Raw genomic sequence first — 13,302 nt, 5'->3', positions numbered from 1 at the left:
GGAGAGCCGTTAACCAATATGCAAATTAGCCTGCAGTACCACTGCTCTATCCATATGAGCAGCAAAAAGACGTTTTTAGACCAAATGTTACAGATTTGAACAAATAAACACACAAAAACATCAAAATTAGCACAAACAGTAATATATAACATTTTAGACACATTCTAGGCAGTTTATCAGCTGAAAAAAAAGTTAATTTTGGGGTAAGTTATTCTTTAAAAGAATAAGTTGAAGTATCTTTAGATCATTTGAGGTTTTCTAAAACCAGTGTTATTTGTTTTGCATTTAATGCAGAGCTGAAACTAAAATAAGCTTAAAACTAGAATTGAAAGAAGCTAAAACGCACTGATAATACAGATTTCTGTTTACTTAAGAGTTCTTCAATTTGTAATGTTTTTCTGTTAAATAAGCATATCAAGGTCTTTTTATTCATCTAGAATAATGGCAGTTAAAAACTGCTGTTTAGTTTTACTTGTTTCTTGGATTTGGCACAACCTAACGGTCCTTTATTCCACATTTTGTGCAGCCTTTTAGAGTTTGAGAACTCAAATAAAACCTTTTTTTTAACTTTTACAAGGAATTTGTCAATTCACTGTCATCACCGTGTTGCTGTAAATTTGTCCTTTTTAACGTCAAGCAGCAGATTTTAATCCGCCTTGATTTTCCGTGAAACACTTCATGACAGCCGCCTTTATAAAACAAAAACGGATTTGTTTCAGTGTCACGTTTTCATCTATGTAAGTTGCTTCATTTTCTAAAGTTTTTCTCAGAATAGAGATTTCAGGTTATTCTAGTGCAGCACAACAATTTAACAAAGAAATTAGCCTCATTTTTTCTGTCAATGCTGCATTAATAAACATAATAGGGTTCTAAAATTGTTTATTTTTCCAAGCGTTGCTTCATTTTCTTGTTTTTAATATCCTGCATGATTTTAATTTGCAGTAAATGAGGTTTTTTTTATTTTTATTACCTGAACACCTGAAGGCACTACCCAGGGGGAAAAAAACCCTGTAAAACCAACATCACTTGCTGATTAATGAGTAAATTTTCACATCAGGGTTTGCTTCTCGAGGCAGTTTTCAAATCTAAAAAAAAAAATTTGTTTTGTTTTTAAACACTGAACATGAGCTGAAACAACTGGCTGTCAAAACTACAGGGGGAAAAAATCAATAGGAGGGGGGGGGGGAGAAAGCTGCAGCAGGATTTTTAAAAGGTTGTTGTGAGGTGCACATGACAATATCGTCTTGTATTAAAGGCTTGAACAAACCAGATATTTCTTTCAGCAGATCAAATATGGCTTTAGTTGCCTCCAGCTGCTCCCAGTTGACTTGGCCCCTCTGAGACTCGTCCCCTCTCTGCGGAGCACCCCGAGTCTCCTTTCCTTTGCTCTTGTTCCCTCCCGCCGGCGTCCTGATAGTCTTCTCCTTTTTATTCAGCTTCGTGCCGACACGGAGCTGCGACAGACCCTCTAAGCCCTCCTGCTGCGAGCCTGCTGCTTCATCAAGCTGCTCTTCCTCACCGCTGCTCTTTGCCGAGGCCAGGGACTCTTGTGACCTGGATCTGGTCAGTCCTTTGAGGATCAGTTTCAAGTGAGATGTAAAGGTATTATCAGAGTCCTCCGATTTGCCTTGGGAGGAGTTTTCATGCCAGGAGCCTGAGTTAACGGCAGGTTGTGGAGCTGGGTTTGTTTCTGCCTCGTTGGGCTGCCGTGGAGGGGTGTTGTACTGGGAGATAACAACAGTTGGGAGTGCAGAAGCAGGAAAGTCTCTGCTGCCCTCAGAATCCAGATGGTTCTCGACTGTAGGAGCTGAGGAGTCTGGATCTGGCATCGGGCTCTCTTTTGGGACTTCTGTCTGTGGGTTAGAGTTCTGCAAAGAACAACAAAACACTGTGGTCAAGAGGAGACTGCCGACCCTGAGGGAAAGACCTTCATGATGGAAAACAAGCACGAACATAAACAAAAACATTTTCCCAAACATTACATTTAGTTTACTCTGGATGCTGTGTAACTTCTGCAAAACAAGAAGAGAACCCAACTTTTCCAAGGACAAAAAAAAATAGTAATAGTAATAAAATTCAAAAATAGATTTTAAGTCCCATATAGTGGTTTGTTGAACAAGTTGGGTTGATTGACATTTTGGCTTTATCATATTTAAGTAATTAACAGGCAGGTAGATCCTTACGAGACCAAGAAAACTCACCTGAATACTACGATAACATGCATATCAATGTTTCCCCTTTTGGTCTTGGCGGTGGGGTGGGGGCTACTTGTTTTATAAAAACATAAATTTACGTGACTCAACTGCAATTATGGTAATAAATTTACACATACATAAATATTTAATTGCCCAACTACATACTAGTTAAGGACTCCTCATGATAATTATCAATAAAATTATTATTGATAATAAATGATCAGAACTGTGTGCAGCAGATGATCTGAGTCCAGAGTTCTCAGTTTGAAACCTTCTGGAGCTCTTCTGTGTGACTCTAGGTGTGACAGAGTGTGGATGGTTGACTGTCTCTTTTGTGTCCCTGATGGAGACTGGAGACCTGTCCAGGTGTCTCTGGTGAACTGGAGACCTGTCCAGGTGTCTCTGGTGAACTGGAGACCTGTCCTGGTGAACTGGAGACCTGTCCAGGTGTCTCCTGCCTTCACCCAAAGGCAGCGAGGACAGGTTCCAGCCCCACCCTGACCCTGATTAGGAACAAGGAGGACAGGAGGAGGATTTTTCTTTATAGCAGGAAACAGACATTTAATTATAAAACATGATTTATTTTATGTTAATCTGAGTCAGTTTAGTGTTTGTAAATATATTTGACAGTTTTGTAGGAATGAACACGTTTGTAATGTTTGTTCAAAATAAACTTGCTTATTATGACTTCTGTAACATATTTTAAATAAAATATTATCAGTAAAAATTTCAAATCATGTCCTTTTTAATAATTATTAGAACTAGAAGAACTTTAATCTCAGCAGAGTTTCCCCAAGGATTTTTTTAACTGTGGTGGTGACCTCTCATGTGGGGGTTTGACAAAATCTGGTTGTCCTCAAAACATTTTGGTTGTCCAAAAAATCTCAATAAAAATATAATTTAATAAGTAGACTATATTGCTCTGTATACAAATATTTACAAATGTTCCCAGTCAGCAGGTTAACAGTTTTAGGAGCTGCTTGAGGAGAACTTCCTCATTCTCCTCCTCATCCTCTTCTTTGAAATAGAGATAAAAAACCAACATCCAACATCCATAAGCTTTCTGCTTACAGGTCAAACATTTTTATTTAAATAGGAGTAAACCGTGTACTTATTAAAAGTTACAGTTTAGTGTTCTTAGGACTGAAGACTTTCTGAGGAAAGAAGTTTTTAAACATCTTTTCTATAATTTTAGTGTTTTCAACTGAGGAGCTTTGATATATTTATTTTAAATACATTATAGCAGAGGAAGTTCTCTGAACAGAAAAAATATATATTTTTACTGTTTTTTTTAACCAAACTGACAAGTTTCTCCAGTAAAATTATTGTGTAATTTAAAGGCATTGAAACACCTGGTTAAATTTTGAAGGTATTATGATTAACTACAAACATCTGAAGCTGACTCAGAGAACTCTGTGATTTTAGAAAAAATAAAAGTCAAATGTAGACACGTCTTTAAGAGACACCCCCCTCCTCCTCCTCCCCACCCTGCACAGCTGCAGTCAGCGAACCTCCATCCCACCCGCGTTGTGTGGTTAACACTGATTTTTTGCGCAAATTACAAATTTTTGACGCTCATTATACAAGTTAAACGTCTGAAGGGGTTGACATGTATGAACTTTAAGTCCCGGGCCGGGCTGGTCGGAGCTGAGCTGCAGGTGGACAGGTTCGCTGCCCCTTGCTTTAAAAACAGTCAGCTGATCCATCACGGTTTTGTTGCGCTCGTGACGTGAACACACGGGGGAAAATGCTGCGAAGTGCTTTTAGAAATATAATCAATATGAAATATGACGTAATCCTCGGTGGAAAATAGTCCAGGAAACGTGTGCGTTCCCAAGAGGTGTTCACCTGCAGCTGAGTGAAGCTGACCCCCCACCCACAGAGAAAGAAAAAAGGCAGTAATTATTGATAAGGTAGTAAGCATGCTGTGGCTTCACCTGTTGCTTTTTCTTTTAAAGAAAGAAAAAGTAGCTTGCAAAGCCGTCACATCGGTGCAACGTGATTAAAAACAGAGCTGCGCGTCTAATCAGACGTCTTCCTATCTTTGTGAGGACCACACACAGCGCTCAGCCTCGCTCTGCGCTCTTTTCCCCCCAAGTTTGGTGAGAGGTGGATATGGAGGGACGCAAAAAATAGCTCTCGACTTGATCTGGCCTTATTTAAATAAAAATGACTACATGCCGTGAAATACTTAGAGGGGCGGGCTGTCTCGTTGGCTGGCCCCGCCTGTATTATGGTAGGGGAATCACTGCATATAATGCTAATCTGCTTCCTGAAATTATCACAAATTGTTTATCTCGTTTGACATGTGGCCCTGTCATGGATCGGTGACCTATACAGGGTCCGCTGGAGGGTGGACCAGCTTCATGTGACCCCCCACCAAAGTTATTTAGCTGCAGGGGCCATTTTGAACCATGATGACTTTAAAATTTAGATCATTAGTTTTATTACAATCAGTTCTGCGGTTTTTGAGATATTTTACTAACAGACAAACACGAGGCTGCTAAATGATGTCTTGACGTTTTAAAGGGGCAATATCATGTAAAATCAACTTTTTTGAGTTTTATATCATGTTATAACATTACACTCTCATAAAAACATGCCCAAAGCCTTGCTCTGACTCATTCATGCATGTTTGAGACATCCTGCAGTGTTTTTAGGAAGCCATGCTGAGGAGCAAAACGACAAGTGGGGACCAGAAACGACCCTAGGACGTGTCTTTAAGCCGAACTTCCTCATGGTTTTATTTCTATGTGGAAGTGAACTGGTACTAACAGAAAGATGAGCAGGGTGTTTTTTTAGTGTGCACCACAGCCTCTCAAATTTAGAAATATCACAACCCTGATACACAATTGGATTTGGCTCTTGGTCTAACTCGACTAAGGTTGCATTAATCTTGATAAATATTGCACCTTCCTTTAACCGGAAACCAATAAAGATGCAAAATTTACAAATTGAACAGGCAGAGTGGAAAAAACAAAACATTTAAGGTGAATACATCAACGATACTTGCATCATAATAAAAAAAACAAACAAACAAATGAGCAAGACCCCCAACAGATGTCTCATGATGACTTAATTATCCAGCTGTCAATCAAGTCTGCGCCGACACAGCAGTTTGTTTACAAAGATCAAGATGCTTTTAGTTTAATTGCAATCACTGAACAAAAGAAACATGTTCTGCATATGTTTAATGTATTTATCAGACCGAAGATTTTCACTTTCTAAATGATCAATATCTTATAGAATTATAAAACTTTGTTTAAACAGAATACGATTTTGTTCAAATTAAAACAATTCTTTCAGCTCATCTGCAAACTTTAGCTCCCGGGTCGCACCATGTTCAGCTGCGAAGATGAAATATCTTCAAAGAAACCGAATTAGACAGGTCCATAAAGTGTAATGTGGTTATTTAAAGGGCTGTTAAGCCTCATAATGACTGAGACACTCACGTGTTCTCATTTAATGCTTTCCAGAGTAGTGAAAACAATTTCAGACCCAACATTGCTGCTGTGTTAAAAGTATAGACAAATGAGACAGAGATTGTGTTGAAAGACATTTGTGGAAAAATAATTTCATCCATTTAAAAAAATGTCATGGTTAACTATTGAAACTGTTAGCCTTTGCAGATGTTTTCACACTAAAAGAAACCCTCAAATTCAGCTTCAACCAACAAGGTTCATTTATCCAATGAATCAACTGTTCTAGTTTTGATTTTAAAAATTGCTTGCAATAATGTAAGTCAAAGAAATAATTTTATATATTTTTCAAACTATTTGCAAACTTAAGACAGGAGCAGAAAACAGTTTTTACTGATTTAAAAAGTCAGCTGGTTTAAAGTGTCTGTGACATCAAATTTTTGTAATGAATATTAATGCATTTTTAGAAAGATAATGATAACATATTGCAAAAAAAAAATCAATGCTGCTGAGATATTCACATGTGGAGTAACAGGAAGTGATGTCAAAAGGGAATGTCTGCATGTTCACAGAGCATCGCTACAACAGCCAACAACACAGACACTAGAGAAGAATCTGATGCTTCTTTAGTCTGAGTCTAAATTGATCAGAGAGATGAAGAACAGTCAGGGTTCAAATATAGTTTCAATAAAAAAAGACCAGAGAGTTTTCCTTTTGAAACAGTTCCACTTTGATGTCACTTCCTGTTTCACTTAGAGCCAAATTCAAAAGAAAATAGGTACAATTGTGTGTATTATTCCAAGTTTCTTAAATATAAACGTTTTCTTTGACTTGTTGTATTTGAAAGATATGCAGGTCTCATGCACTTAAAAGATAAACAGGAACTGATTTTAAAAAGATAACTTGATTATTTGTATATTTTATTTTTCCTCCAACTCATTTCTACATATAAACAGGCTTTCATAATATTAGATAATGGCTAACGAGAGAATTCTTGCACAATATGTCCGGCTGCAGGTGATGTCTGACCACACAGTAAGTGTATGAACTCATACAGGCATGAACCAGCAAGAGTCAAATGGTTGGTTGATTATAGTCATAAAGAAAGAGCACTTCTATTTTAAGCTTGTTTGTCAACCTGCAATTTCTCCTACCTGCAAACAAAAACAAAAATGCTGGAAGTGCACAGAAATTCTCCTGGTGAGAATTTTATTTACTTGAAAACTAGTAAGTTCAGTTTTTCATGTCTTAGTCATTTGTTAACTTGGGAAAAAAAGATTAAAATAACATCAGTGAAACATTACCTCCTCTTCTTCTTGGCCAGGAGTGAGGAAGTAGGCCAAGCCACTGAGCAGGCCCCACACACCATCATAATGCTCTTTTTCACTCAGCAGTTTATCGAGAGGACACAAGAATTGAAAAACAGGCTGACTGTAGCCAATTGCGTTATCTGAAACCAATTCCTGGAAGAAAAAAAAAAGTTGAGCAATTGAGTTTTTTCACCTTTTATCTTTCAACATATGAGGTTTCCGACCTGCAGGAAGTGTCTGACTGATGCTCTCGCTTCTTCTTTAACCTCATCATTAATGTTGGATTCATCCAGCTGTAAGATCGTAGGAAGGCTGGTAGAGTCCTGAAAAAAATAAAAATAAAAAGATTTAACTATACTTGGTAAACTCCGATGCCATGTATTCTCTATTTGGCAAACTTGTTGACTAAAAAAGTGCAACAAAAATAGCTCATTCACAAAAGAAAATGGTTTTATTAATGTTAATTTTTGCCACTAGATATTAACTGTTTTAAATAGTTTCAGGCAATAAATACTTTCTTGGCTACTGCAATGATGCAAATTTCCCACTGTGACACACAGGTTTAAATATTTTCTGCCTACATTTTCCTCATAAGCCTAAGCCGTGTTCTTCTGACAGTGCTGCCTGTTTTCAGTGCCTGGTTAAATATAAACACATTGAAGCACAGTTGTTCCAGTGAGTCTCTTTGTTTGAACCATCTATGTCATGTGGAACAGTTTTATACCTTTGTGTTTCATGCTTCAGTCAAAAGAACTGATGTGATCTGTAGTGTTTGGGCCTTAGCCGTATTAGTCCAAGATATACATGTTTATTTGCATTAAAAGTACCAGCAATTTTGATGGTACCCCATTAAAGCACATCCCTTACAGATATAAAAAACTCATTTCTTACAAAATTTCTCTCAGACACAAAGTCAGAATTCAAGATTAATGATAAATTCATGGCTTTGACTATGTCTATTTAATATCTGACCATAATCGCCAGATCCTTTGCTTTTCATCTGTTTTTTTTTTTTTTGGTACAAAAGTGTTAAAAACTGATTGTTTAACTAAATCCAGGTAACTAATACTGAACTGGCATCCACAAAAAGGGCCAAAAAGTGTCAAAATTTGAGCTTATTTTGAAAATTTGGTCATGCTCTTTCCCTAATTGTTCTGTCAGTATTTCCTAAACTGGCACCAAACTGCACCAAAAATATCTTCAGACACTGTACTAACCAAAGTATATAAGATAAGATGCACAATGTCATCTTTTTTTTTTTCATTTTAGTAGCAAACAAATGATGCCAACACTCTAAATTAATGATACATGCCAAATTTCAAATATTGTACATATTATTGCCCCACTTCATATTTAAATCATACTTTAGTGTAGTTAGATCAAAGTATATTTGAAACCACTGGGTTATTAATGTTAATTAAATCTCATCCATCCATTCCTTATCTTTCGTTTTATCCAAAGTCGGGTTGCAGGGGCAGCAGCTTGAGGAGAGAAGCCCAGACCTGATCTGTCAACCAATCACCACCTGGTAGTGAGTTGGATCAGATGGTGGACAGACCTGATAGACCTAAACGTGTAGTGAGAGTTTGATGGGAACACCTGGCAGAAGAACCTGTCAGAAAGAGCTTTAACTCACACCTCTGAGAGAACTTCAACTACATCCCAGCCGAAGCAAGGGGACATTGAGTCTGAGTGGGCAATGTTCCAGGACCTCAATTGTTGAAGTGCCTGACTTGAGCTGTGGCGGCAAGGTTGTTGGTGCTTCTCACAGTGGTCATCCTCGAACTTGATGGGACTTGAGCATCAGAATTGGGAAAAAAGGTGATTTAAGTGACTTGGTAGCATGATTGTTGGTGCCATACGGGCTGGTCTTAGTATTTCACGAACTGCTGATCTACAGGGAATTTCATAAACACCCATCTCTAGGGTTTACAGAGAATGGTCCAAAAAAAGAGAAAATATCCAGTGAGCGGCAGTTCTGTGGGCACAAATGCCTTGTTGATGCCAGAGGTCAGAAGAGAAAGGCCAGATTGGTTCAAGCTGATAGAACGGCAAGAGTAACTCAAATAACCACTCGTTACAACCAAGGTATGCAGAAGAGCATCTCTGAACACACAATACATGAAAACCTTGAGGCAGATGGGCTACAGCAGCAGAAGACCACACCGGGTGCCAATCCTTTCAGCTAAGAACAGGAAACTGAGACTACAATTCTCACAGGTTCACCAAAACTGAACGATAGAAGATTGGAAAAACGTTGCCTGGTCTGATAAGTCTTGATTTCTGCTGCGACATTCGGATGGTAGGGTCAGAATTTGGCGTCAACAACATGAAAGCATGGATCCATCCTGCCTTGTATCAACGGTTCGGCGGTGGTTGTCTTGCAATGGTGTGGGTGATATTTTCCTGGCACACTTTGGGCTCATTAGTACCAATTGAGCATCGTGTCAACGCCACAGCCTACCTGAGTATTTTTGCTGACCATGTCCATCCCTTTATGACCACAGTGTACCATCTTCTGATGGTTACTTCCAGCAGGATAACACTCCATGTCATAAAGCGCAAATCATCTCAGGCTAGTATCTTGAACACGACAATGAGTTCACTGAACTCGAATGGCCTTCACAGTCACTAGATCTCAATCCAATAAAGCACCTTTGGGATGTGATGGAATGGGAGATTCACATCATAGATGTGCAGCCGACAAATCTGCAGCGACTGCATGATGCTGTCAATATGGACCAGATTCTCTGAAGAACAGGCAGTCTGGTTCAGTGGCCTCAGGATTCCATCTCTGCTGTTTGCAGATGATGTGGTCTTGTTGGCATCCTCACGCTGTGATCTTCAGCTCCCACTGGAGCAGTTCACATTTAAGTGTGAAGCGGCTGGGACGAGGATCAGTACCTCCAAATTTTACATGGTACTCAGTCAGAGAAGCATGGATTTCTCTCTCCAGGTTGGGGGTAAAGTTCTGCCTCAAGTGGAGGAGTTCAAGTATCTTGGGTTATTGTTTACAAGTGAGGGAAGATTGGAGCATGAGATTGAGAGACAGATCGGTGCAGCTGCCACAGTTTTGCAGACTCTGTACCTGTCTATTTTGGTGAAGAGGGAGCCGAGCTGTTAGGCAAAACTCTGTTTACTGGTCAGTCTACGTTCCTACCCTCACCTACAGCTACGAACTTTGGGTTATTCAGTTATTCTGGGGAGACTCAAGAGTAGAGCTGCTGCTCCTGCACATCGAGAGAAGCCAGTTGAGGTGGTTTGGACATTGAATGGTAAATAGTAAATGGACTGTACTTATATAGCGCCTTTCTATCCAACCAGGATATTCAAAGCGCTTCACACTACAATCTGTGCCCTCATTTACTCATTCACACAGCACTCCTGTTATGACTCCACAAAGCTAACATGTATAAATCATCCTATGGAGACAAGTAGTGCTTTAAAATCACATTTATACACTGATTGGACACACATCTGAGGCAGTAGTGGTGCAGTGTCTTGCCCAGGGACACTTTTTCATGTGACTGAATAGTTGGGAATCCAACCTCCAACTCTCTGGTTAGAGGACGACTCCCTTAAACATTCAGCTACAGCCACCCCAGGATGCCTCCAGGACACCTCTCTAGGGAGGTGCTTCAGGCATGTCCAACTGGGAGGAGACCCTGAGGAAGACACCAGACACTCTGGAGAGACTATGTCTCTTGCCTGGCTGGGAAAAACTTTGGCGTCTTCCCAGAAGAGCTGGAAGAGGTGGCTAGGGAAAGAGAGGTCAAGCTGCTGCCCCTGGAACCCGACTTTGGATAAAGTGAAAGATAATGGATGAATAGATGAGATTTAATTAATATTAATAACCCAGTGTTTCAAATATACTTTAACACTAAAGTATGATTTAAATATGTAGTAGGGCAAAAATATGTACAGTATTTGAAATTTGGCATATATCATTAATTTAGAGGGTTGGCATCATGTGTTTGCTACTAAAATGAAAAAAGGTGACATTGTGCATCTTATCTTATATGTTTTGATTAGTAGAGTGTCTGAAGATATTTTTGGTGCTATTTGGTGCCAGTTTAGGAAATACTGACAGAACAGTTAGGGAAAGAGCATGACCAAATTTTCAAAATAAGCTGAAATTTTGACACTTTTTGGTCCTTTTTGTGGATGCCAGCTGTAAATGGCTTCATAAGTTCAATATTAGTTACCTGGATTTAGTTAAGCAATCAGTTTTTAACACTTTGGTACCAAAATAAACAAATATGAAGCAAAAATATCTAGCGATTATGGTCAGATATTATAGACAGTCAAAGCCATGATTTTTAGCATTAATCTTGAATTCTGACTTTGTGTCCGGGAGAAATTTTTGCAAGAAATGTTTTTTTATATATATCTGTACGGGATGTGCTTTAATGGGGTACCATCAAAATTGCTGGTACTTTTTATGCAGATAAACATGGTCTATCTCTTGGACTATATATGGTGAATGGTCTGAACTTACAGCCACACAAATCTTTCTGAACTGCAAAGAGGTTTTTGTCATTTACCCTGCAGCCATTGACATTAATGGAAAGTACTAAATTACCAAAAACACCTGTCAGTCAACATAATTTGGAAACCTTTGTCATTAAGTAACAAAAACAAAAACAGTGCTTTGCTTGTGGGTTTTTACCTGCCATCTGTTGCGGAAAAAAACAATATCTTTGTAGGTCTTCTTGATATCCCACTGTAGATTTTCAGGGCTGTCTTTTTCCTCCAAGTGTATTGTAAAGATTAGCTCCTCTTCCTCACAGTCGACCTAAAACAAAAAGATGACCTCTGATCAGAAATCTGGCTCCAGTAGTAACAAACCTGCCAACAACAAATTTACAACCAGGCTACTGAAAGTGTTTAACCACACAATCTGTGCCCCCATTTACCCATCCACACACAGCACTCTACCAAGTCTCTACAAAACTAATCTCAATTATTCCATAGAGTCTAATCAGTGTTTTACAGTGCATTCGATCCAGTATTGGGATCCGATACTAAAATAATACTTTCAATAATTGCTCTAACCACTGAGCTTACAGAACCACTACTCTGACATTTCTCACTTACCTGAGGGATGCTGACGGTCCAGCAGCCAACACGCCACATCTCATAAGACAACTTAAATTCCATCAGGTCCTCCTGGACGCTTGCCAGATAATCCTCTAGATCGCTGTCTTCCTGAAAGCATTAGATTTGAAAAAAAAATTCAAATGTTAGGTTCAACAGAATATCTTCATTCTACCATACAGTAGGACTCACCCTCTCAGAGTCATCCTGGTTGAGCAACGATCCCTCTATGCTGCTAGCATCGTCCTCTGACATGCTCCTCTGGGCCGCCATGATTGACAAAATTAGGTCCTGCTCCAACTTTTTCATCTTCTTCTTCTTGGCTTTCTTGGACCTCATCTTGCCCACAAATCTGGACCAACCTACCCTTATTCTGTGGCCTTTAATTTGGAGGAAATCGGGAAGAAAATGTTGAGTTTTTTTAGCTTGTTTTGTGCAACTTTACAAAATGTATATAAAATTTCCTATGCGAACTGAGAAATCAGAAAAGATGATTACTAAAAAAATAAAAATAAATGCTTTATGAATAGGTTATTAATGAGTTAAATCTTAATCTTAAAACTGTACTGTACATTTTTTTCTATATAAATTACATTTTGAATAAGCAAGCTATGCTATACAGTAGACAAAACGTTAAAATTAGGAATGTCCGACAATATCAGCCTACAGATATTACCGGTCCGATATTATCATAAAAATGTAAAATCTCTACATATCGGTATCGGTTTTTATTCTGATGACAAAAGCCCGATAAATTAAAGCCTGGATTTGACCAAAATGTGTTAATAAATGCTTGTGGTCCAGAGATGTTTACCAGTCCACAACTGATGACATCATTAAACTGGATTTTGTCAGGGAGAGCATGATATAAAACTATTGTTTGAGACAAAATGTTAAAAATAGATATGGCACTTTTCCCTTAACTTCAGTTAAATGTTTTTTTATTTTTATATAGACAATGTTTACCTATGGGATGCATCCAGTGGGGTATCAAAAAGCAGGCACAATGGGCCTCACGCAAGAACCGTTCGTACGAACAGATTTGTTCTTAAGTTGTGCGTACGAGTGATTTAGGAGAATTTGTGGCATTCACCAATTTTCTTGTGTTGTAAGATTTTCTTCAGATATGAACAAAATTCATGAGTGGTCCAGACCTGTCGTATATTTTATTAGCAGTCAGTCTGCTGTTATCCAGATGGATTTTCTTCACTAATAATTTATATTTTATTAGTTTGAAGATATGAGTTGAAAATAAATCACACTCCATAATTATGTTGACAA

At 38.5% G+C, this 13,302-nt stretch overlaps 1 protein-coding gene across 2 annotated transcripts in view; it reads right to left on the bottom strand.

Moving 5' to 3' along the window:
• The window catches only part of si:rp71-46j2.7 (uncharacterized), a 25,242-nt gene that overhangs the window by 2,280 nt on the left and 9,660 nt on the right, over nt 1–13,302 (bottom strand). For both annotated transcript variants that reach the window (XM_014005303.1, XM_014005312.1), the window contains exons 7-12: nt 12,214–12,401; nt 12,022–12,132; nt 11,594–11,719; nt 7,149–7,247; nt 6,919–7,077; nt 1,268–1,868 (exon numbers count right to left, since the gene is read on the bottom strand). In XM_014005303.1, coding sequence (XP_013860757.1) covers nt 1,268–1,868; nt 6,919–7,077; nt 7,149–7,247; nt 11,594–11,719; nt 12,022–12,132; nt 12,214–12,401 — 1,284 coding nt within the window. The remainder of the gene's footprint in view (nt 1–1,267; nt 1,869–6,918; nt 7,078–7,148; nt 7,248–11,593; nt 11,720–12,021; nt 12,133–12,213; nt 12,402–13,302) is intronic.

The sequence above is a fragment of the Austrofundulus limnaeus genome, unplaced genomic scaffold, assembly GCF_001266775.1.
Source record: "Austrofundulus limnaeus strain Quisiro unplaced genomic scaffold, Austrofundulus_limnaeus-1.0 Scaffold1, whole genome shotgun sequence".
Taxonomy (NCBI): Eukaryota; Metazoa; Chordata; class Actinopteri; order Cyprinodontiformes; family Rivulidae; genus Austrofundulus; species Austrofundulus limnaeus.
The sequence above is the reverse complement of the archived record's forward strand: the minus strand, read 5'-3'. Positions and strand labels throughout refer to the sequence as shown.